The sequence below is a fragment of the Psammomys obesus genome, unplaced genomic scaffold (genome assembly GCF_907164565.1).
Source record: "Psammomys obesus unplaced genomic scaffold, mPsaObe1.curated_primary_1811, whole genome shotgun sequence".
Classification (NCBI taxonomy): domain Eukaryota; kingdom Metazoa; phylum Chordata; class Mammalia; order Rodentia; family Muridae; genus Psammomys; species Psammomys obesus.
The window spans coordinates 34850116-34876057 of record NW_026596034.1 but is presented as its reverse complement, the minus strand read 5'-3'; the positions used below and the strand labels follow the sequence as shown (position 1 = coordinate 34876057).

Genomic DNA, 25942 nt, shown 5'->3' with positions numbered 1-25942 from the left:
TTTTATTTTGAACATTCCTTTAAAACTTTTAAATGACAAATGTTTTTGTGTGTTCATGTATATGTCTGTGTATGTTTGGGTTCACATGCCATGACGTACGTACGGGGGTCGGAGGACAAGTTGCAGGAATCAATTCTCTCTTTTTACCTTGTGTTCTAGAAATTGAACTTGGCTCATCATTGCAATTGGTGGCAGGAACTGATACTCACTGAACCAACTCAATGGCCCACGCCAGGCTTTTTAAATGAGTTTGGGGACTGAATTTAGGTCCAAGGCAGGCACTTCATGGACTGAGCTAACTCTCAGGCCTGACATTATGTGTTTATTGAGACAAAGTCTCACTGTGTAGCCGAGGCTGGCCTCAAAATCACAGAGTTCTGTCTGTCTCATCTAGAGTGCTGGGATTAAAGGTTTTTGCCACTAAGTCTGGCCTCCATCACTTTTTTTAATTCTTTTTTAAAGAAATTTCATCTTGCTGGGCATGGTGGTGCAGCACACCTTTAATCCCAGCTGTGAGTTCGAGGCCAGCCTGGTCTACAAAGCGAGTCTAGGACAGTCAAGGCTACACAGAGAAACCCTGTCTTGAAAAGCAAACAAACAAATTTCCTCTCTGGACAAGCCTGCTCTTGCCCTCTTCCTGACAACGCTCTGTAAGCATCAGGATCCAAGTTCAAACCGCCAGCCCCATCCCATGTAAAGAGCTGGGCATGGCTGTGTGTGCTTTTAATTCCAGCCCCGTGGGACAGAGAAAGGCAGATCCCAGAGCTCTTAGGGCAATTAGAAAAACTGGAAACCCTCCCTTTTGGGGCCGAAGGCAACAACACAGAGCATGTGGGAGATGTCCCAGAGCAGGGCTCTGTGTAAATGACCGCTGGAAGGGACGCTGGGCTGGAGTCTGGGCCCCGATTTTACCCTCTCACCCACTCCATTCTCCACAATGCCTTTCTCTTCCTGAATAAAGTTGTTCTGCTTCTCAAACCATTCCCAAGCTTCTGGTCCAGTTCTTTCTTCCAGGATACAAGAACCTGGGTCTCTCAGGAGCTGCCTTTCCTGACCTGACTCATTCTACCAGCAGTGTAGTTATGGAATCTGCGAAGGCCACTGAGGGTAGGCTCCTTCCTAACGGCTCTACCTTTGGCCCTTGGTAGAGACGGGGCATTCTGATCTGTTCCAAAGTTGGGAACATCACAGGCCGCTGTCTCTTTCCTTATGAGCTGGGTCTGGGGGTACTAGAGGCCGCCCCCAGGAAGGCTGATTCACCCTAAGTCTTCCAAGGGTGGGAGGAGTAAGTATCCCCTTTAGGACAGGATGTACTTTTATGTACTTTAAAACCTGCCCTTGTAGCCGTCCTTCACAGAGCCTCACCAGGAAGCTCAGAGAAGTTGGCTCCATTTCTGAGTCCTAACTCAGAAAAGTGTAACTTTTCCTTTTTATTCCTTTCTATTTTTTTTCTTTCAGGTATTAGCCAAAGCCAAAACATATTTTTTTTTTTTTCTGGTGCATTGGGTTTTCTTGTTCTCTCTCTGAAGCCATCCCTGCCTGACCCTTTCTCTTTCTACAAATGACTGCCTGTTGATGTCCATTGCATAACATTCTAGAAAGACATGGATTTTTGTCTTCCTCTTTCCCCACATTCTTCTCCCCAAAAGATGCCCTATTATCTTCTCTCAAACTCTAATAAAAAATATCTCCAAACTTCCTTCCAAGCTCATTTAAACATTCTTTTATTGCTGGGTGGTGGTGACGCACACCTTTAATTCCAGCACGCTGGAGGCAGAGGCAGGAGGATGTCTGTGAGTTCGAGGCCAGCCTGGTTTACAAAGGGAGTTCTAGGACAGCCAAGGCCACACAGAGAAACCCTGTCTCAAAAAAAAAAATTATTAATGAGACCAGGAACCCAAAGAAGGGACCCCGGTTTCCCCAGTAATATGCAGTGCCGAACCTAGAGCCCCTAAGTTTCACCAGCCCTGCGAGGTCTGCAGAACCCAGCAGGAAATGACTCCACTCACCGATGATGCCAAAAGAGAAGATCGTCAGCTGCTTGCCCAGCTTGTCCATGCTCTTCTGTAGTGGAGTTTTCGGGGTCTGTGGGTGGGAGGGGGGATGTTAGGACCCCACGGTCCTTTTGCCTGTTCTGAGTGATGCCTACGTGGGGTACAGGTGCACATATATTTAATAAACATGGTAAATCTTATCTTTTGGTTTCTTTGGCAGGGACACACGTGGGAGTTCTGAGGATTTGGGGGGTTGGTTCCCTCTTTCCCATGAGTCATCAGGCTTGGCAGCACGTTCCCTTGACCCGTTGAGCTAGCTCACCTGCACACGTGCTAAGTTTTCAAAATGAAAAGCGAAGAGCGCGCTGCTAACTCCCATGTCCCCCAACTGCGTGTAGGTGAGCAGGCCCTGACTCTGGCTTAGGACAAGCCTGACGGAAACTGTGGCCACCCGCAGCCCTGCTGCTCTCACCTCTTCCGCCTGCATCATCTTGAACACTTCTCCGAACTGAGACCGCTCCCCGGTTCCGATCACAACTCCCTGTGTGGAGGAGAGAGGGGGGTAGCACAAGCCCGGAGCTATACTGGCAGGACCCCGCGCTCTGCTCACCTGACCCTTGCCACACTGCACCAGTGTGCCCATGAAGACCACGTTGCTCAGGGTGCTGAGGCCCCCTCCGCCTGGCAATGCGCTGTCCGTTTTGCTGCATGGCTCCACTTCTCCCGTGAAACTGGATTCATCCACCAGGAGGTCTGTGACCTGGGGGGGCGAGGGAGCAAAGGGGAGGCCCTGCCATCGCCTCTTGCCCTTCAGAGGGTTTGAGGACTGGAACAGTACCCAAAGCCCTGAGAGAGATCAGTTAGAGAAGGAGCCTTGGAAACCCAGATTCAGAATCAGAAAAGCTTGGCGCTCCGGGCCCCTCCAGGAAGACATGCAAGTCTCACACCCTCTCTAATGTGATTTGCAATGTCAGAATCACCAGAAAACGGGCTCAACTGTCCCTTGGAACACTTCTTTGCCTCCCCAAGCGCCTGGGCCTGCCTCCCGCCCAGCAGTGGCCACCACTGAGAGAGCACGTGGGCATGGTAACCCAAGGCTCCATCTGGATACCGAGGGAGCATCTCCAGGGATCTGAGTGCTGCCCCTCAGTTCCCACCGTGAGGTGGAACAGGCCTAGTGAGATGGCTAGCAGGGAAAGATGCAGGGCAGGAAGGATGGACAGACCTGAGCTGAGACCTCAGGACGGGAAGGGACATAGTGGGGAAACAGGGCCAGCAGCAGGTGGGGCCCCTTCGTGGAGACAGCAGTGCCTCTGGGCAGAGGTTAGGCCGGGCTTGTAACGGGGGCCTTTTCTGTTCATAACAGCCAATTCCTGTCCATTTAACCTTTGTGGTCCTCCCCAAAGTGCATGTCTCCAGGAAGCCCTTCCTGCCCTCCACAGGCGGGGCCGGGCTCCAGGACTTTCTAGCATACTCTCCAAACAGCCACTGATCAGCTACCTCCAAGAGCAGCCTCAGCCTCAGGCCTGCTCCTCTGGGCTGTAAACCCAGAAGTTCAGGGCCAGGGCTGTTCTGTGCCATATTCTTGGCACCACCACAGTGCCAAGAAACAGAAGAGCTGGGCCTGGCAGTGCCAGTCTGTCATCCAGAACTTGGGAGGCTCAACACTCATATCCCCACCTTCAGAACATGTGGATGTGTTACCCAGGTCAGCAGAGGGAACTTGGGAGCTGTGACAGGCACTCTGAAATGGGGAGGTGATACTGACTCCCAAGAGAGTAAGGGCAACGGCACCCCAAGATCCTTGGGGAGGATAGGTGATCAGAGAGGGGCTAAGGGTTGGAAGGAGCCGTAAGAGACACAGGGGGCTGGCACCTCCCATCACTGGGAAGCTGCTGCTCTCTAGGGGAGGGGAAACTTGGGGAATATTACAGCTGCTGCTGGCGCATGACAGGCAGAAGTGACATAGAAGGATAGAAGAGTGGGGAAAGGAGAGTAGATCGGAGCCTCACAGCTCAGGTACAAAGCTACCCTGGTGTCACCTCAGGAGGCCGTACAGCCGTGTAGGCCACCAGGAGATGACGAGAAGGACTCCCACAGTGTCAACAGGCTCCTTAAGGACAAACACAGCCACCTGTGCTAACGCTGGGGAAGTGGCTCTGACAAACGTGTCTTCATGCAACTTCAGTTGCAGCTGACACCACAGATGTGTGGACAAAGGCAGGATGCCTGTGACATCACTAGGGGTCCGGGTCTGGTGGGGCCAACACTGTGTGTGCACATGATTATAGATAAACACCAGCCCCTTCCCCGGAGCCTCGGACGGAGTGTCTGAATGAGAAGCGGGTAGTTGTGGGAAGGAGGGCACAATCTCAGGGGTGACACAGGAGCTGAGTGGGCAGAGACATGAGGAGGCCTGACATAGAACTGGGGACCTAACTCCCACAGCCCCGCCCAGCATGACCAAGGTGGCTGTGCTGGAGGATGAGGGCCAGAAAGGCTCCCTCCTTCCCCAGGCCATGTGTGTGTACGCTCCTATTCCCTCCACCCCCTTACATTCCTGTCCCTAGTTCTAGAGCCTCTTGATAAAGCTTACTTGGAGTTCTGACAACCCCGTTCCATTGTCTTCACTCTAGACTCCACAGGAGGAAGGACAGCCAAGAAGCCTCGCCTTTGTTCCCAGCCAGAGGAACAGAACGTAAGGCTTTGTGACCCCGTGCAGCTATGCACAGGCTATTGTGGGTCCCGTCTGCAGGCTTGAGAGCCTCCTGTTCCCGGAACTCAGTCTCGGAGCTTAATCACTGATAAAGGTTTTCTGCTGTGAATAAACAAAGCTATTGATTGTCCCAGGGAGCTGCAAAAATGCCAACAGGGAGATGTGTGGGGCGTGATGGTGTCACCTTTGCACTACCAACACGCACAGGGCGTTACTGAAGTGAATATGAGCTGCGGGAGCCAGTGGCGGCAGACGGGGTGATGCCGAAAGGGACCTAGAGGCCTGTGGCCTGCTCAAGGCTGCATGAATGGAAATCGTCCGCCAGCATCCCGGGCTGGGCCATTGCAGGTTGTGGATTGTCTGGTCCTCACAGAAGCTCGGTACAGTCAGGACAAACACGTTATGCAATGAGACGCCCTGGCAAGGACTTACAGGCCATGGTTCCCCTGCTCCTCACACACAGGAGCCAGCTGGTGTCCACACAGCCCTGCATCTGTGAAGCTAGTTAATCCTAACTGCCCGGGCTGTTATCACCTCCCATGTTACACATAAAGAAACTGAAGCACGAAGAGCTCCAGGTTACACTGTTGGCATTTCAGGTGCTGAGTTCAAGACCAGGCTCACCTGCAGCCCCTCGTGGCCCTGCCTCTTTGCCTCCCAAGAATACTTGGCAGCAGAGTGGGCTTCCTGAAGGGATGGCTGTGTAGCATCCCCAGAACTCTGTAAATAAATCCCTCAGTTACCTGCCATTCATCCTGCTCCCTAGGAGCCCAAGCGGTAACTCTCCTGCTCTTGAGGAGTTCCTCACTCGTGTTACTGTCACCCAGGCCTTTCTCCAGAATGTGGCATCGTATCGTGTACGGTTCGGCTAGACGGTAAACTGAACCTTCAAGGTGTGTGAGGAGACACCAGAGTAGCCAAACCAGACCTCTGCTGCCCTTGATGGTCCTCTGCCTCAGTTTCCCTCATTGCGTTGAAGCAGCCCATAGCCCACCCCCTTCCCCCAGCCCTGGATGATTTTGCCATGATGATCTACTCTGTAAACCACACAACCAGGGCTAGGGGATAGCTTAGTTGGTAAAGTGCTTGCCTTGCTAATACAAGGACCTGACTGGAGCCCAGAGCCACGTAGGGAGAAAAGAGAGAAGACAACGATGAAGAGGAGGGGGAGAAGAAGAGAAGGACGACGAGAAAGAGGAGGGGGTGGTGGCTGGGGCGTGGCAGTGAACACGGAACTAGGGAGGCAGAGACAGGTAGGTCCGTGGGGCTGTTGAGCCAGTTGTGGCTACTTGGTGAGCTCTGGGCCAGTGAGAGATTCTGTCTCAAAACCCAAGGCACACAGTGCCCAAGAAATGACACCCAAGCCTCTACACTCACATGCACACATATGAGCTTGCACACATATGCACAAAACCGCACATAGCCAACTGCCTGGAAGATGCTCAACTAAAAGAACAGATTATAGTAAATGGTCTCTCTGTGCCTCTGCCTGTCTCTCAAGAGTGAAGACAATTGCTAACATTTCAGGACCACGGTTGGCTGTGGGTAGCAAGCTGGAATGGAAGCCACCCAGCCAGGGGGGCCTCTGTTCTTGGGAATGGTGAGTTCGGGGGGTCTGCTCACCTCAGTGAGACGGATGTCAGCAGGAATCCGGTCTCCTGTGGACAGGAAGACGATGTCTCCTGGAACCAGGTCTCGTGCGAGCAGGTGCTGCAGCTTGCCCTCCCTCAGGCTGCGTGGGAGAGGAGGCAGCATGGTGACCCCCGTTTCATGACCTCTGAGAACTGGATTCACAGATCAACTCGGCATTTTTTTTTTTTTTTTTTTTTGCAGGCAAACTCTCGAGACTTTTACAGCTCTGTTTTCTAAACTCCTGCCTCTCACAGTGCTTTGGGGAGGCGTCTGGCTACTGACTAGAAGCTTCTGCAGGTGGAGGCCAACTGTTCTATGGCCTCCAAATGGCACCCAGGAAAACACTCTTTGGTGCTGAGAGAACATACTACCCTGGCCTAGAGGCTAGGGAGGAAGGATGTCATCAGGGTCAGCTCCAGTGCCTGGGACCCTGGCCCTCCTCAGTGCATGGCCACCTCTGGCTGTCTGGGCGCACGTTCCTACTGCAAATGCCCCTCTTCTAATTCCCCTATCCCAGCAGCTAGGGAGAGCTAGGGCAAGCTCCCTCCTGCCTCAGACTCTCTGGTAGCTCCTCACATCCTTGGATTTAACCACCACAAAAATCTGCCACCTGATCTGCCTTCCTGTTATTCCTGGTTCCACTCAGGCCTTAAGCACATCCCCTTTTTGTGGTCTTAGGGTCTTTATAGACCTTAAAAGATAGGGGAGGAATCCCCTTCCTCCTAGCAGGGGATTTGATTTTGCTCAGGCCTCCTCCCTTATCCATAGCCATGTGTTTATTTAGCTAGTGGTTTCATCCTTGCCTGTGACAGGCTTAGACATGAACACGACACAGAGCCCTGGCGTAAGAGACAGGAAATGATGCTGGAACGTGGGAGAAAGGCTTCCTTGCCTTGTACACACAAACTCTCTTCAGTGGGACCTTTGTATGTTTGTGACTGTGGTGTCTGGAGCTGTGGCAGCCATCTTGGCACCGCAAGGGAAGCCAGTCAGAGTGCAATGCCAACAACCTGAAGATGTCCAAGCCCAAGCCCCTGGCGCCATGTCAATCAACCTCCACTCCGATCCCTTGCTATGACACGATATCATTTCCTTGTGTCCTCTGCAATTAAGTTTTCCATTCTCTGTAGCCAAGAGCACCTGGCACACCGCTGCTGCTCCATGGCTCCTTCCTTCAATGTCATCTCAAAGTTGTCCTTGTCCCTCCCCCCATCACTGCGACACCCCTGGGGGGTTGGTTGGTTTGGTGTATGTGGTGCAGGCTTTGGGAAGCGGTGAGCACCTGCTGCTTCCCAGTTTTCCGGTCTCTTAGCTCACTATCCTGTCTCTGAGCTCTCGGGGGCCCAGTCTCCCCATTGCTCCCACAGGGATGACCTCATTGCTGTGCACTCCACCGTGTCTTGCTTTGAAAAGAAAATTGTCTCTGAAGTGGGCCTCTGGGGATATTAGTGATGCACGCAGTTATGGAAAGATCAAAGCTTGGTGTTTAAACTTAAAGTCAAGTGGTCATCACCGATCATTCACGTTTCCGGCTGCTCGGGTGATAATGTCACTTGTCTGGCTTTGTGACAGCCTCACTGTCCAGCCAGTGAGCCCAGGTATTCAGGGTTCCCTGCAGCTTCTGGGATGTTCACCCTACCCATGGCTCCATCTCTCCCTCGCCATCCTCACTGTGCCCGTCTTCCTCTGTCTGGCATGTGTGCTTCTCTGTCTTTGTCCTTCCCTGTCTCTCTGTCTGTCTCGCACACCTGTGACTGTTGGCACCTTGGGAGGCCTCTCAGCAGGCCTAGGGCTGAGTATCTGAGTCTCTCAGCATCTCAGGCCACCATGGGCCTCTAGTCCTCGTTTTGAGAAGCACAGGTACTGAGGGGAACTGGGCCTCAGCCGGGTCTGTGGGCAGGGTGAGGACAAGTCTTTTCTGAGTCTCTTCAGTTCCAGCAGGCACCTTGTGAATGCTATACAGTGCCCTGAAAAGCTGGCCCCAGAGCTGGGAGACGGCGCATCAGGTTCAAAGGTGACCACCTTTTCACTCAGCTGCATTTAAAGTCCTTCCCAGGCACCCGTGGCTCATGACCCCACACTTCTAGAAGTTTCTAGAACTTGCTGCACGTTGCGCTAGGTTGAAGCCCCAACCTAGCTGTCGAGGACACATGGTTGCTTTTACTATTTTCCTTTTCAAACCTCACTAATAGATGCTGGGGACAGTAAATGGCCGAGGAGTAACATGTCGCCTGGCAAGAGGCTGCCATCTGCCCAGAGCTGCTGAGCCAACCAGTGGGAGTTTGGGTAAGAATGGCCCCCACAGTCTCCTGTGTGAATGCTTGGTCCCCGTTTATGGATATGTTTGGGAAAGGCCAGGAGGTGTGTTCAGGTTGGATGAAGTGTGTCACTGGGGGTTTCTAAAAGCTCATGCCATCCCACTTGGCTCTGTCTGTCTGTCTGTCTTCCACATGGCTGTTGTCCCAACATGTAAACTCTCAGTTAACTGCCCCAGTGCCATGCCTGCCCTCCTTGCCCAATGCCATGCTCCCTGCTATGACGATTATGAACTCACCCTCTGAAGCCGTGAACCCCAAATAAACTTCCCTTATAGGCTGCCTCGGTCACAGTGTCTTCAGAGCACTAGGACAGTCAGCAAGCCACCTTGCCACATACAGCCACGCCATAGCCACACTGTGCTCTCTGCTGCTGGTCCTGTAACTGTCTCAGTTTAACTTCTTGGTCCCTCCCTCCAGGTAAAACTCGGGTTTTGGCTTCATTTTCCAGGCTCTTCCCCTCTATCTGTAGCCCCAAGTCAAGTTAGATCCTAATGCCAGAGCAGAGGCCCAGAGAGATGGAACACCTCCTGTCTTTGGTCACACAGCAAGCCACCACCAGGGCAGACACCGGGTCTCCTCACCCACAGTGAGACTGAGGCAGCTCTCCCCATGTCACACCACGAAGGAGCGAACCCTGGCCCATCATTTGTCAAACCCATCGGTTGCTTCCAAGGACCACTGTCTCGAAAAGCCCTGACTTACCAGTTGCACTCTGGAGGCACCAGCTTGGTCAGCTCTTCCAGAGACTTCTCCGACCTGTATTCCTGGCAGGAAGCACATCAGATGTGCTGTTCAAAGGTGGGAACCCCGACAAGTTCCTGTCATGTCCCAGGTACCCCACCCAAATGGGACTCAGGGTGCACACACCTGGATGAAGCCGACAGTCACCACAATGAGCACGGCCTGGAAGACAGGGTGTCGGGAGGGAGGCCATGAACACTACTCACAGCTGGAGCACGGGGATTCTGAAAGCACACTGTACTCCAAGCCCCGTGCTGCAGGCTCGTGATCCAAGCCACTCAGGAGGTGGAGGCAGAAAGCAACTTTTTGGGACTAGGTCTCAAACAGCAAAACTAGGGCTTCAGGGGTGTGTGGGGGCCTCAGAGGAGCCCCTGCTTAAGATCCCCCAGTCAGTGACAGGACAATAGCTTGGGAACAAAGCTCTTGCCCTGCATGGATGAGGTGCTGTGTTCCATCGCCGGAGCCACCAGCACAGAATAAACAGAACACATTGCCGTTCTCTTTGCAAACCAGCTGCTCTGTACAGAAACTTAGAAAGCCGCCAAGTGTCCCCCGGCTCATAGCAGAAAAATTACCAAATCCTACTCCCCAGGGCCTCCCACACTGGGGAGCCTTTCCAGATTTTCCTGTAGACATACCTTCCTTATTGCATTCTGCTTGACACAGACTGTTCCTTGACAGCCTGCCGTTTTCACCCTTTAGCTCCAGGCCTCTCCTACCCCTGCACGTGTGGCTCTCCTCACCCTCCCACCCCCCGTGTTCAGAGAGATGCAGGGAATGCTGAATGCCGAGTATGACACGATGATGTGATTAAACCCAGAGAGGTGTGAGGGTCGAGGCCAGCAGGGCAACATAAATGACTGTCATTGGCACAGGGTTTCTCTTAGGGCAATGAAAAGTGTTTTTGAACTGATAAGAGGTGATCAAATGGATGTGCAAAATCCCACTGAATTCTTCTCTTTAAAACCACCAGACTGGTTTTTGTTGTGTTTGGTTTGTTTGTTTTAGCAGTCTCTCTGTGTAGCCCTGGCTGTCCTGGAACTTGCTCTGTAGACCAGGTTTACCTTGAACTCCCAGAGACCCACGTGCCCCTGCTGATATTAAAGGTGTCCACCACTACACCTAACTAAACTCAGCAGTTTTAATGTCTCGCTCACTAAGGTGAGAAACGTTTTAAAGGTGAGGACACCTCTGGGGTGAGTTAGGGGTAAGGGTGTCATGCCTCTCACAGGCTCATGCACTTAAACACTTGGTCCTGGAGAGTGGTGCCATTCTGGGAAGGCGGTGAAGCCTTTGGGAGGTGGGAGCAGAGCTGGAGGGCAGGGTTGGCTGGGGGAGGGTGGAGGTTTCTATGCTGGCTCTGCTTCCTGAGGTGAGCAAGCAGCCTTCTCTGCAGGCACAGCTGAGCACTGCTCCCAGAGCCATGCCTTCACCATGCTGCCACCACAACCGCGCCTTCACCACACAGCCACCGCAGCCACCACCACCCTTCACCACCAGGTGGACTGCCCCCCTCTCCAAGCTGGAGCCAAAAATAGGACCTTTCCTGGGATGTTTCTTTTCGGTATTTGGTTGCAGCAGAGGGAAAAGTAACATGTAGGGAGTAACTGCGTCTCATAACAGACACTCAGATCTCATGGAGAGGGGCGAAGACGTCAAAACAGCCTCCCCCAAACAGACCCCTTCATCCTGGGGCCGCCTCTGCCACGCAGACCCCTCTATGCTGGCGGATTTGCTTGTTTTAATCTGTCCTTTTTTCGCTCTGTTCACAGTAAACTCCCTACCCCCTTCTTGTGCAATAGCCGGCCACAGCGGGGGATAGCTCCATTGGTAAAGAACTTGCTTTGTGGGTATGAAGAGCTAAGTTACATCCCCAGAACCCAAGTAAAAGGCCAGGCGCAGCGGTGCGTGCCTGCAACCCCAGCACTGGGCAGGCAGAGACAGGGGGATTCCTGGGACTCACTGGCCAGCCTAGTGAGCTCTGGGCCAGTGAGAGGCCCTGTCTCAGAAAACAAGAGGAATGGTTTCTGAGAACCGGCAGCTGAGGCAGACCTCTAGCCCTGTGCACGTGCGTTCCCACGTGTACCTGTACATAACACCCGACATAACGACTTTCTGAAAAACAAGTGCAGCAGACACGGCTAGCCCCGAGCAGCCCAGCCCGGGAGCAGAGGCCACCAGTCACTCACCAGTGCGATGCTGATGGCATCTTCGTACTCTTTGGTGAGGACGCTCACCACGGCGGAGCCCAGCAGCAGCAGGATCAGGGGGCTGCTGAACTGAAAAGACCAACAGCAGAAGCTTAGTGTCACAAAGGCCGGCTGGTGGTGGGCAGCTCAGGCCTTCTCGAGAGGCCAGGCTTCCAGTTGGGCCTAGCGTGGCTGAGGGCTTGAGGAGGGGGTCCCTCATTCCTCCTCTGCAGGGATGCCCACCACTGACAGACTTCTGGGCTAATCCTGACACTGTCCTCACCCAGACCCGGTCCTGACTTTGAGTTCTCTGGCTCACCTAGCCACACCCCATCAAGGATCTCATGGTGGAAGCCCACGCTGGCTGCTGTCACCAAGAGCTCCTCTCTTGCCACAACAGACCCCCCAAACCTATGAACCACAATCATCTTGCCCCTGTGATAACCCCTGGGACTCTGGTTTTAGTCCCCACACGTGTCACATGTGTCACGTAGGGTCTGAAGTCCCAAATCTCTCTCCCGAGAACTTCCCATTATTGCTCTGTCCATCGACATTTCACGTCACGACCGCTCAAGAACTATAAACACAGAACCAGGGTCAGGGAGCAGAGGAAAGGGGATCAAAAGATCCACAAGCATGCCTCTGCCTCTGAGCTTCCCGGTGGCCAAGGCGCAAAAGCAAATATGACCCACTGCCTGGGTCCCACAACTCGAGAGAAGTGCTTCTGTGTGCGTTGGTGTGACTTGTGAAGGGACCGAATCCCACTCTCACCCCTGGGGCCACCAGGTACATGTTCTCCGTGGGAGGACCCGGTGGCTGGGGCAGCTCAGCAGCAGCCCTGAGCTGGCCCCAGCAAATGTCTCAACTCTCCCATGCAGGGAGGCACAGGGGCGTTTTAGTTTTGAGTGATGATTTGTCTGTGCTTCCCTCCCTCTCTCCTCTCTCTCTCTCTTTCTTTTTCTTGCAGCCCAGTGTCTCCTCAAACTTGCTACATGGCCAAGGATGGGCTTGAATTCTTGGTCCTGTTCACGTTCAAGTGCTGGGGTCGCAGCCATCCACACCATGCCTGGCTAGTTCTCTGGGTCAGCATTTCACTATGTAGCACAGGCTGACCCAGAACTCACCAGCAATCCTTCTGCCTCAGCCTCTTGAGTGTTGGGATTACATGTATGAGTCTCTGTGCCAGTTTCTCCTGGCTCTTGAGAATCCTGCCCAGGGCTAAAGAAGTGTCTGCTTCCCACAGACGCAGGCTGACCACAATGCCGTTTGGTATTGGTGGAATGGAGAAACGTGGCTGTGTGCTCCAGGAACGGCTCCCAACCCAGCAAGCAGTTTCTCATCCTCCTTGCCAGAGCCAGAGAAGAGAGGAATGATGGGAAGGGAAGGGAACCCCACCACACAGTGGGATGCTTGCAAGCTCTGGAACTTGGGTCTGACACATGGGGTGGGGTCTGCTGGCACGGAGAAGGGGCCTGCTACCCAACAAAGCCCACGACCTACTTCAAAGTACAGTTTCATCCAGAAGGCTGTATTCTCCTCAAGAACAACGTCACAGGATCCAGACCCTCTAGACCCCACTGTGTGCCAAAGACCTTCACAAGCCATTTAAGGAGACTGGCTACCCAAAACGATGAGTGGGTCTTGTTCATACCCCCTGTCAGACTCAGCAGCCAGCCCACTGGTCACAGAAGGAGGCAGATAGGAGGGTCCCCCGAAGCTGCCTCATAGCAGTCCGGGGGTGAGCGTAGGAAGGGGAGAATATGCACAGTGTGTACAGAGAGAAGCTCTGTACACGTGGGCCCACAGGGCTTGCACATGCGCACTCCAGCCCCTCTCCCATAGGTGTGTCCTTGAACTTATGGAGGGAGGAGAGGTGTGAGCAGGTCTTTAGCACACAGGGAGACTGAGAGAGGCTTCGAGGGCTATGTACGTGGGTCCTGAGCAGCGCTGCAGGAAGCCTTCAGTGTGCAAATAGAGGCTCCAAGGGACTTGACGGGGCAGATGTTGGATGAGGTCCCCAGAGGAAAGGAAGACAGGGTAGGCACCTAGCAGAAGCCAGTGGGACAGAGCTTTCTCAGCCCTCCATGGTTTGAGCCTCCATCCTTAGACTCTAACTTCCAGGAGCCTCCAATGCCTGAACAACAGAATTTCAGGAACCTTCTGCATTTGGCTGGAGCTACCTGGTGCCTATGGACCAGTTTTGGTGCAAAAACCGTCAATGCAGGATACTGAGAACTGAATGGTGATCAGGGTGAAGGGTACAAGGTGTGTGTGTGTGTGGGGGGAGATGCTGCCTGAACTGTGATTGGTTCTTGAGCCAGCCAATCAGGAAAGCTTTACACATAGACCCAATCAGGGGGCAGCAGGAGTCTATAAATAGGAAGAATGTGGCCTGGCCTGGAGTGAGAAACGGCCTGGTGGCTTCAGGTGTCAAAGATCTGTGCCTGGTCACTGGGATTGGGTACTGGCACTAGGCTGGGGCAAAGTACAGACTTCTAGACCAGAAGGGACAGCCGTGGTCATTCCCTGTTTTCTAATGGTGGCCATATTTGACTTGTAGACTGCCCATAAGCACCAGGCCAGCATGGAGCTCAGCAGCCAAGATTGGTGGGTGCCCCGGGGCAGGCTGCGACGGCATGACCTCAGCACCAAAACCTTCTTCTGGGTGACTTTGGGCTCCTGCACCCAAGATGAGCAGGTCAACTTGAAGTTCAGAAACACAGGTGTGTGAGTGCGTGCTCGTGGGCGTGCGTGGACAAAGCACCAAACTCAGCTTTGAAAAAGTAGCTTCTGGGAGCCAAACTCAGGTCCTAGGTGCTCGTATGGCAAAAACGCTGAGCTGTCTCTCCAGCCTGACAGTAGCTTCACTTTCACAGTCTCTTGAGGCACACTTCTGCTTAATTTTTTCTACCTTGGCCTTCTGAAATGCCGATTTGCCAGGGCACCCTGTGTCTCTCCTTGCTTCCTCCAGCTGTGTGCCCTGGGGAAAGCCTTCCCGCTCCTCTGCCCCACCCTCCCACGCCCTCCCCACTTTGCAAATGCCTTTAGGGGGTTGATAAAATAAATTAACACTACTTATTTACTTAGCATTCAGCGTGGTGCCTGGCATGGGGTAAGTGTTCCTAGCATTGATAGTAAGAGTTATGGCTATCTGTATCTGTAGTCACCTATGCAGGGTTCTTCCTACAGGCACCGGGCATCCGAAAGGACAAAACTGTTTATCTTGAAACTCATTCATCCCCACACCCCAGGTGGGACCTGTCTGAGGACACCCAGGGTCAATATTTAAAGAATGAGCGCTCGGCCCGCCCTTCCTGGCCAGTGCCCCTAGTGAACCCTTCCTGGCCAGTGCCCCTACTGAAGGCAGAGACGTCTGTCCTGCCCCTCACCTGATCCAGGTATTTCTTCCACACCGGCTCAGTGTTATCAGTGACAAACTCATTCCAGCCGTGGACCAGCCTACGCTGGGCCACTGCGAACTCCGACAGGCCGCTGTCCAGGTCTACCTGAAAGGAGAGCGCCAGTGTGGGATGAGTACGGCGGCAGGCCCAGCAACAGCCCTAAGAGCCAAGTCACAGGTGCCAGGCCTCTTTTGGGGGAGACTAGGAAAACGGGCTTATCCCTGCCTCAGAGGTGGCAGCGGGAGGCACAGGGAGAGAAGGGACACAGTAAGCCCACAGGTCAACACACACCTGCGGCAGGGACAACGGCCTTGAGCCACAGCACCAGCAAATGGAGCTGGAGAGGGGAGAGTGAAAGGCCGAAACATGGCCTCTTCAAAAAGAAGAGAGAAAAAGCTTTGGCAGCTAGGGAGATGAGTCAGTCAATGCTTGCCTTGCATGCACGAGGACCTAGGTCAAACCCTAGACTTGGGAAAGCTGTGTGTGGTTGTGTGTGATGGCAACTTCAGCACCAGGGAGACACAGAAAGATCCCTGGGGCTCTCTGGCCAGCCAGACGAAGCCAGTGAAGCTCAGGCCTGGGAAAGACCCTGCCTCAAAGCACAAGGTCTCTCTCTCACACACACACACACACACACACACACACACACACACACACACACACACAGGTTTAGCTGCCACCTAGCAGCATTTCAGAATATTAAACAGAATTACCACGTGAGTCAGCCATTTCACTATGGGTATGTAGGCCCAAAGGCATTGAAAGCGGACACAAGGAGGTGCTTACACCCCACACTGTAAGTAAGCATCATCTGTCTCAGCAGTCAAGAGGAGGAGGCAGCCTGTATCTATGAGGTGAATGGCTAAGCTGTGTCACACAGGCCCGTGACAGGGCTACTCAGCTTCAGAAAGGAGAATCATCCTGTTGCTATAACAAAGTGTGGATCTTGAGAGCAGAGCTAAGGGGGACAAAACATTCCCAAGAGAAAAGCCGTAAGATTTCATCAAGCCCCCACCCTGGCAGTACAGTTCATATCATATAGGCTGGATGTAAACTGGGCTGTGAGGCCAGCAAGAAGGAGGTGGGAGCTGCTACTGCTGCTGCTTAGTGAGGACAGAACCCAGGCTGGCAAGATGGGCACAATTCCAGAGACAGATACCGAACGGTGCCATTGGCAAAGACTGGCAGCTGTCCTTAGTAAGACATTCACTTACAAACGTCAAGAAACCCTGGGCTGATGAGGCATAGCTGTGATCCCGGGGCTTGGTAGGCCAAGGCAGGAAGATAGGAAGTTTGAGGACAGCTTCAACTACAGAGTTAATCTGAGGCAGCCTGGGCTACATGATGTCAGAGAGCTTTGTGCTACAAGGAACTCACCGAGAAAGCTGCACAGAGCTGAGAGCGAGAGGAAAGCTGGGTGGAAAGGAAGGCTGAGCTCATTTTCTAGCTGGGGAAATGTATGGGCAAGAAAGAAATTTCCTCCTCTGTCACTAAGAAACAGGACCTGAGATGGACAGCTAGGTCATTCTTAAGGCCTTTTCATAGCACCATGCGCCCTTTCCCTGCTGGGCTTTTGTTTTCCCAAAGCGCGATGAAGTAAGGTATGTAGGTACCACTCACACTTGTACATATCTGTGTTCACACATGCCCACGCAGACACTTATGCATATGCCCATGTAACATATATAAGCATGCACACACACGTGTACATACATGCACATGTGTACATACGTACAAGCACACACCTACAGCACGTGTGCACGCAAACCCCTCCACATGTACACGCACAGGCACTGCAATGCCCACATGTTTACATATGTACATGCACACACATCCCGACACCCATGCACAGACACACACACGCTCTTGTCATACATAGATGCATGCATACACCTAATACATACATACAGGCACACACATGTGCTACCATGTCTGCCCGGTATCCCAAGTAACAGGAGCTAAAGACATGATGGCTGGCTCCAGGGACAGCAGCACTGCCGTCGCACGCTCCACACCGACAGCTCTGCGGTGCCGTCTCCTGATCCGCAAACCGCCTCACAGTGGCAATCCCGGGCACGGCTTATTACGACAGCAGGACTTAGAATCCCCATAAACGAGGTTCTGGAAGCACCTATGAGGGCATTTCCGAGGACTGCTCCCCCCCCCTCGCCCGGATGTAGGGGAGGGGCCTAGCTGAGCCCCAGCGCTCCTCTCTCCCTCTTCCTGACTGCAGAGGCAGTGTGACCCGGTGCACCGCGCCCCTGTCGCCATGTCCTTCTGTGATGGGCAGAACCTGGAACTGTGAGTCAGAGCAGACCCGTCTTCAGGCTGCTTTCGGGCGGTGTTTTTGTCACGACGAAGAGAAAAGCAATGGGTGCAGACGCAACGTTCTTACGTGGAAGGCTCTGGCCAAGTCCTCCTTGCTGCATTTACACGCCTCCCCGGGCGGGAGGGCTGCGACTGTCTTTTCTCTGTCGATGGCTTTCAGCTCGCACTGCTCGCCGATCTGTGGAGAGAGCAGTGTGGCTGGTGAACACTGGCCGTTTTGCTGCGAGGCCCCTGCCTAAGGCGGGGCACACGTGTGCAAAGCGTGCATTCCTCGAGGACACGCGCCAGCCCGTGGGATCTGCTCCCACACTGGGAGACGTCCGTGCCCAAGCTCCCTCCCTGACCTCCCAAAGTGGTTTTTCCGGTGTGAACTCCACAGAAATCGACAGGCGCCCGGCACCCTCCGACTGCTTTCCCTGCCCGCTGGCGATGGGCGCAGCGTGCCACACTGCTCTTTCCGAGGCTGCTCACGTTTCCTCCGAGTGGTGGATTCGGCGCCTACCCAGCCTGTGAGGGCCATGCGGGGTTTAGTTATAGACATTTGCTATTACTGACACATCTGCTTAGAAATAACCTCTTCCTGTCGTTACTATGCTCCAGTGTGTGTGTAAGGTGTGTGTGGTGTGGGTGCATATGTACTGTGCACGTACGCATACGTGTGGCCGGCACTTGGTGCTCTCTATTAGCCTGTTCACTCTTTCTTTTTGTCTCTTTTCTTTCTCAGGACCGGGTCTCTCACTGAACTCAGAGCTCACCCACGGGCTACCCTGGCTGACCAGTGAGCTCCGAGGCCCCACCTGGTTCTGCAGGCCTGTGCCCTGGGTTGGGTTACAGATGTGCCACACATGTGTGTCAGCACGCTCATGTCTATGTGGACACTGGGGATCTGAGTTCAGCTTCCCTGTTTGTGGACCGAAGCACGTTGCCATCTGAATGATCCGTCCGGCCACACGAAACCATGGGATTAGGGTGAGATTTTACGCGTACGTGTTCAAAACCCTGACCTCCCGCTGCGGGAATCTAGGTTAAGTATAAGCTGAAGAGAACGCCTCCCGAGGCAATGTGGAACCCTGGTCCCGTGAGCCTTTGTAAATGGCTTGAGGGAAGGAGTGGAGGCTGCCGACAGAGTCTACAGGCCTGAGATCTGTGCCCAGGGCCCCAGGCACAAACACCCAGAGGCCTGGGACACTGGGACAACACAGGGCTCTCAAGATGCTTACAGTGCTCTTCCCAGAATTCTGACCCTGGGACATGATAGCATCTTTTCCTTCTCGAGCCATCGTGGGAACTGGGAAGGAGGAAGGGAAGGAGGTGCTGACAGCTTCCTTTAGCTGAGGTGCAGTCCAAGTTCCTCTTCCTTTTCTCACCAGTGCGGCACCCGACCTCTAGTTAGCACCTGCTGGCCCATTTGTCCTCAGGAGCCAGCAACCACATTCGTCTCCTGGGAGTCTGCTCCTGGTGTCAACGACCAGAGCCTGGCAGCGAGGGCCCAGCTTCTTGCCGGGCTCCATGGTCCCCAAATGTCCCCATGCCATTAATGAGCTTGCTGCACAGCCCCTTAACAGGGAAATATACACCTCTGGGCTGTAGGCTCTAGTCCTGCTGTGCCCATCCTGCCCTCACCTTGCGCCCTCTGTATGGGAGACAGCCTGGGTGTGAGCACACCTGCCCCCCACCCTCCGGCTATACCACACTTACTCTCTAAATGCAGTGTTCTGTGACCTTGAAACATCATATGTGTATATACACACATACATATAGACAGACACAGACACACATACATACATAAATATGCAATACCTACATATATATGTGTATATATATATACACATACACCCAGAGGCATACATAGATATACACCATATACACATATGCACACACAAATACACAACACACACACACACACACACACACACACACACACAGGCTTGGTGACACTCAGATCCTGGCTGCTATCCAGACATACCTATGTCTTACAACCTGGCTGTGGTGGCTGACATCCCCCGACCCCACCCCAAGTCTTTGCAGCCACAGCCTCATTTTCTCTGAGGTTCAGCCTCTGTGCATTTCCTACCACAGAATCCCCACACCAGCTGACCTTCCCTGCCCCCGTGCCGCCTCTGTGACTCTGGAGTATTGTTTGCCTGCAGCAAACAGCCTGCTGCTCCCATGTGGGGCCCTGAGGCAGCGGTCCAGGAAACAGACTTCTCCAAGAAGCTTCCCCCACAGCGGCTCACACGGGAACTGAGCCCGTTAGAGACCCACAAAGAACAAACATGGTCTCCTATGAAAGACATAAGCTCAGCAGACAGCCTGGAGCTCGGTGCAGAGGCACCAAGTAGGCGGCAGCATGCAGGCCCCTCAGTCCCATCCGGGCCTTCAGCCTCCCTGTCTGTCCAGTGCCGGGATCCGTTCATTTCCCTTCTATCCCAGGGATCTCTGTCTTGTTCTGGGCTGACATCGTGCGTATTCTTCCAACACGCCTCCAGTTAAAACCGGCCCCTGCCTCGGCTTCCTCCTCTGAGTAGTAGGGATTGTCGCAAGCCTTCAGGAATTCCTTTGTGTATATGAACCCAAGGCTGCCAGAGACACAGATCTACTATTAAAACATTAAAATAAATAAAAAATTACTCAAACTGGACATACAGCTGGAATCTCAGCACTTGGGAGGCTGAGGCAGGAGGATTACTGAGAATGCAAGGCCACTGTGAGATACATGGCAAGGTCCTGGTTTGTTTGTTTGTTTGTTTGTTTGTTTTAAATACTATGACTAAAAAAAAAAGAAAGCCATAGGTCATGTGTGTGTGTGTGTGTGTGTGTGTGTGTGTGTGTGTGTACATCTTGCAATGGCATTAGGTATGAAGAATTTGAGAGACGCTTAGAAATGCGTGCTACTGCCTTGATGGAGTCAATGAGTTCTGTGATGGAGATTGGGGAGTCACAAGCTAAGGCCAGCAGCGGCCTCCCAGAACTGGGAGAGGCAGGGAAATAGTTTTCCCCTGGAACCTCAGCAAGGAGCCACTCTGCTCAGACTGGCTTTTACGTGTGAGACCCAGGTTGAACTCTGTTCTCCAACCACCAGGGAACATGTGTGTGCGGCTTGGAGCGATGGAAGTTTGTGGTGCTGTCAGAGCAACAGTGGTAATTCCGGTGTTGCCATCACCTGCCTGCCGAGCTCCAAGCTCCAGCACCTCCATGTACCTAGACACCCAGGGCCCCTGCATGGCTCTCTGCTGGCCTTATGGGAGAGGGGCTGCCGGAACCCAGCTAACGCAGGAGCGCAGGAGCAGCAGCACAGCGCATGAGGAACGGAAGATGCCACAACATTCCGTAGATCGGAGAGGAGATGAGAACAGCCTCAGCATTGCTACCAGAAAGGAAGGGGGCGGGTGGCCACGCTGATGCGTGCACAGCCACGCACAGGAAGGCAGTCAGAAGGGAGTGATGTTCACAGCACAGGGGCCCCCTATGGTGGCACCGCCCCTCATGCCCACAGCAGCCAAGCCTGTGCTGTGGCCTCTGCAGCTGGCCAGAGTCTACCCTAACAATGCCTCGCTCCTTTATTCCCTGGCTTCTTCCTGAATGCAGGGCGCCCTGCCCGCCGACTGGGAGACCACAGTTCCTGTGCTATGCCAAGAAATTACGCAAGCCCCTTCACTTAAATCAACAAGAAGGAACACGGGGACAAAGATGAAGCCATCCGAGTGCCAGGGGCAGCCAAGGCCTGCCTTTTCTTAGGATCACAGAATGAGAAAGGCCTTTCTAAGTACAAGATAAAACCCAGATAAGTACTACACTCAAGACCCAGATAGAATGGGGGCACTGGGCGGCCTAACACCCAGGGTGAGCACTGTCAGCAGAATCCCAAGATAAAACCGCTACAGAAGAAGGCGAGTGTCCAGCCTCGAGAGAGAACATGATCGCTCAGTTGGCTTCTTGTGTGTGTGTGTGTGTGTGTGTGTGTGACAACTGGGCAGAAGATGTGGACTGAGGACGTGAGGCCTGTGATAAAATCCAAGGACATTTACACACCACAGTTTTGTGTACATAGTTCATGCCCCGCACTAGCACTGGTGTGGGGGACAGCCCCTCAGAGCTGTGGGGCATGAGCCAGGACGGTCCCCACTGCAGAGCGTGTGGCACCATCCACCTTGATGTGTGGCACAGCGCTGTCCCTGAACGAAGACCCAGAGACCCTCCCAAGTTCCCTGAGCGGAGATGTTAACTCTGTACTGAAGTAGTCGTGTGCGCACGTCATGCACAGCCGTGTGGACACTCACGTGTACATACGCCTGAGTGAGCACCTCCCGGAGCCAGGATGGGACTTATAGCTCCCAGAATCCTCCTGGCACTGGGCCTTCTCGCACACACCACCTTCTTGAAAGATTAAACGTACTGACTTCTTTACACACGGATCTGCCCTGCCTGCTTTAGAAGCCTGCAGAAGTGTCACACGCAGGGACCCCGGTCCTCCCGTTATCTTTGTGAGAGTGGCTGTTTCTCTACCAGCGATCGCAGGGCATGCTGTGTGGAACCACGTGCATTTCATTCCATCGGGATACAGCAACCTGGCATCGTGATTTGTTATCTGACTGGAAGGGCGGGCATGCAGGCTGTGCCCAGTTTGAGCTGCGACATCGTACACAGCATTGTTGGGCCCCATGGACACTTCCACAGAATTGTCTCCATAGAGGTGTGTGATATGTATATGGTGGCCAGTGCAAAACATGGAGAAAAAGACGATGGAAGAACACACTTCCGTCAGAATCCACCAGACGATGGGAACGCAAGGGGCGTTCCCCAAAACCTTTGGGTCTGGGGACAATGGGAAGTGGTGTGTGCCTCTGTGAGTCTTGAACTATGAGTAAGAATTACTGATTCAAGGTACACCAGAGAAAAGAGGAGACAGACGGCCGTAAGTGAACCAGGAGGGCCCACGTTGCAGTTTTAGTATCAAGAGGAAAAATTCTTCAATGCAACAACCCAGGCAGCTGTGCGCATACAGGAGGCAGCTTGCTCAGAATTCAAATTTTGGTTCCCTATTTGCCTCCTGGGCCTCCTTCAGCAAAGCCTATGCCTCTCTTGAATCTTGGTGTGCCGTCCTGTGATACGAACTTGACAAAAGCACGCAGCAAGAATGCTGAGAGAACAGCCTTAGTTGCAACTTTTCGTCAGGACGGGTAATGAGTTCCCGCCTGGGCTGCAATGGTGTCTAGTGTGTGCGTGCATGAGAATGTGTATGTGCATGCGTGTGTGTGTGTGTGTGTGTGTGTGTGTGTACGCGCTCGTGTGCATGTACACCTGCTTGTATGTGAAGTAAGGCCTAAAGGAGTGTCCGGCTCTCAGCCAGGCACATTGTGGCCCACCATGTGCCGTTCAGGAGGAGCAGCATAGCCAGGGATGAGGGGACACAGCCGGGCTGAGTGGCAGCCACTGTAACTGGGAACGGACGTGTAGCTGACGGAGAGGAGAGCGCTCACACACGGGAGAGCGCATGATTCAGAAAGAGCCAATAAGCGTGGTAACCGGTGTTCTGGGACCAAGCACAGGCTGGTAGCATGCGTTGGATTGGAATGTAAGGGCGCATATACGCACAGAAACAACACTGAATAGAGACCAAGTGTCCGAGTGCACACATCCCTCATCCCGCTAGCGGAGACCAACAGAGGCAGATTTGTTTGTTTCTCAACACGGTGGCTCAAGCAAAATGCACTCCCACGATCCAAGAGACAAGGCTGGTCAGCTAAGCCTAGCGTGTCTTTCTATCTCAACAGGCTCGTCACTTCTGAGCAAGGTCAGGAGGGCACGGAGGCTTTATGAAGGGTTTCCCACAGCCGGATCTGGGACCCTACAGCAAGCTGCACCGGATACTGACAGCCACAGACATTAGCAGAACCAAATAGGAACGTGTGCATTCACACCGGCCTGAAGGACTCAAGGGGTGGAAGAAGGAGGAAGCTTTTCCCAGCGTGGGCAGTGAGCTAATGACTGAAGAGTGGGTTAGGAAATCACTCAGTGATTTAGTCAGGAGAGCATCACCGTGCAGGCTGAGATCAGAGAGCGACCCATTAGCACTCCGAGGAGACAGGCGCCGACGTCAGCAGCAGCGGCACAGACAGCATCACAAGGACGCTGGGCATGTGGCTCTGTCGGTAAACCATGTACCACCATGTACACGTACGGCCATGAGGACCTGAGTTCACTACCCACCAGCAGCCGTGTAAAAAGCCAGGCAGGGCAGGGCACGTCTGCAATCCCGGCACCGGGGAAACGGAGGCAGGCAGTCAGGCTGAGCCAGGATGCTCCAAGTTCAGTGAGAAACGCCGTTTCAACAAGTGGAGAAGAAAACATCCACCTGAGGTGTTATTTGGCTAGTGTGTGTGTGTGTGTGTGTGTGTGTGTGTGTGTGTGTGTGTGTGTATGTAAAAAACCTCCAGGTTCACATTCCACCACTGAAAAGAATTTGTGCAGGTCCATGAACCACATTACAACACAGTGAGGGCACACACGTGATACTTGTGCAACACAGCAGCTAACTTCTCTGCTCTTGTTTCCAATGACCTCCCGAGTGATGCACAATGCCCTCATCCCCAGATAAAATCATGTGACCTCCACTAAAGGGAGAGTCGGGGCAGCAGATGGAGACGCGGCTCCACATGTTGGGACCCTCAGAGTGTGACTGCTGCTTGGGATAAGACATGACTTTGAAACCGCCAGTATCACAGTATCACATCATCAGGGTTTACGGCCCAAATTACCCTCTGCAAAGAGCTGTTTAAAGTCAGCGATGGGGGAGAGCGGCCTTCGAGACTTCACGTCAACATGCAAGCCCTCGGCACAGCTCTATTCACATAGCGAAGTCCTTTGGATTAATGATTTTCTATTCAACTGTGTCCCCCAGCCTTGCTTTGTCTTATTTGGGCGAGGAAGGGACGGATCTTAAATTCTCATACTAGGGGCTGGCACCTTGGGGGGCCATGACAGTAATCAGAACCGAGCTCTGCACAAGAGGAAAATCACATTACTGTCCCAATTAATCCACAAATGGTCACAATGCTAATAAGGTACAGGCAGGGCGCGCTCGAGCGCGTGTACACACACTCACACCAAATACCGCCTCAGGCTTCTTGACACAGTGGACAGAGTGGGACCCGGCACAACGCCCTCTGCAAGGCCTCTCCAGAGGGTGGAATCGGTATCTACCCGAGGAAACGCCAGACCAGCCTGAACGGGGGACATTCCACAGAGTCATGAGGAGCTTGGGCTCTTTAAGCACACAAGGGACCTCAAAGACCAGGAAAACCCCAGGAACCATCACATAAAGCAGTCGACAAGGAACACATGACCCCAGGAGGTTCCGTGAATCGCAGAAATGTGCCCCTGGCCGGGCAGAGGCACCAAGTGTACTGTACGGGCTTTAATTGTGATCAGGAATTAATGTCTTTAAGTGTTTAGGGACAATAAATCACCATGGAATTTGTGCCCAGGTGGGGGTGGCAAGGATGACGCTGAGGCAGTCAGCGTCATGTATTGACTAGAAGGGTCTGGGTGAAGGACGTTCTGTGTCTGTTCCATGGTCTTCTAACAGTCACCTTTACAGCTGCAGCCCCAGTTTGCATTTACTAAGCACAACTGGCCCAACACAGCTGCCCATTCTGCGAGTACCAGCTCCCAAGTCTGACCAAAAGGCTCAGCTAGCTGTGACGCACAGCACTCTGTTGAAGGGGAAAGTGGTGTCCCTGAATCAAAAGACTTCACCCAAGGTCACGGTAGGTGGGTTCTGAGTGAGGGCTGAGCCTAACTCTCTGCTGGTCCCACAATCTATTTCCTTACATTCAGGCAGAGCTGGACCTCCACATCACCCATTCATTCTGGGAATGAACAGTTGTACAAGGTGGGTTTCCCTAAGGTCCTCTGTGGTCTGTGAAGCAGGAAGTAGCAGAGCCTGGGCTGAGCCCAGGATGGTAGGGAAGGCGGCTCCAGGAACTACCATACCTGTGTTCCTGGAAGCAGAGTCACACCTCTGTTTTCACCTCCAGGCTCTGCCTGCCTTTCTTTTTTTTTTTTTTATGATAACATTGCCATCGAAGCTATAATTATAAGAAATGAAACTCAGAGTATGTAGGACATTTGTTCAAACGTAGATAATTAATAAAAATAGAGAATTCTGAATGTACATCTCTATCTGCCTGCCTTTCTTGAGGCCACTTCTGTGGTCCTCGATTCTGGAGATCAGCAGATCAGGGCTGCTTTCCTCCAGCCCCGGGAAAACCCCTCCTGTTTATTCCTGCAATGCCAAGTCCTGTGGGCAGCACTCCCTCCTAACCACAGCGAGGTTGGGTATCTGACCTATGGTCTTAGACACATTTGGCCCCGGATCCCTGGCTGGAGCAGTGTTGGGCAGCTGGCTTCCGCCTGGCCAGGAGGAGACGGGAAGGATGACTTGCTTACTCCCTTGACAGTCAGTCCATGTGCAAAGGGCTATTTGCATAAACCATTTTGAAAGAGCTTGGGTAGCAAAGAGAAGATTAGCCAGTGGCACAGAGAAGTAAAACATCAGAGGACCAGCCTCCAAATTCCCAGGCGGGCTGTCTAACTGTAGACAAGCTCCTGAAATCTTAGA

General features: G+C 53.2%; 1 protein-coding gene across 2 annotated transcripts in view; it reads right to left on the bottom strand.

Moving 5' to 3' along the window:
• The window catches only part of Atp2c2 (ATPase secretory pathway Ca2+ transporting 2), a 55194-nt gene that overhangs the window by 20851 nt on the left and 8401 nt on the right, over positions 1 to 25942 (bottom strand). For both annotated transcript variants that reach the window (XM_055621104.1, XM_055621105.1), the window contains exons 2-10: positions 17387 to 17497; positions 14980 to 15096; positions 11591 to 11680; positions 9528 to 9563; positions 9363 to 9424; positions 6334 to 6442; positions 2605 to 2754; positions 2467 to 2535; positions 2010 to 2085 (exon numbers count right to left, since the gene is read on the bottom strand). In XM_055621104.1, coding sequence (XP_055477079.1) covers positions 2010 to 2085; positions 2467 to 2535; positions 2605 to 2754; positions 6334 to 6442; positions 9363 to 9424; positions 9528 to 9563; positions 11591 to 11680; positions 14980 to 15096; positions 17387 to 17497 — 820 coding nt within the window. The remainder of the gene's footprint in view (positions 1 to 2009; positions 2086 to 2466; positions 2536 to 2604; positions 2755 to 6333; positions 6443 to 9362; positions 9425 to 9527; positions 9564 to 11590; positions 11681 to 14979; positions 15097 to 17386; positions 17498 to 25942) is intronic.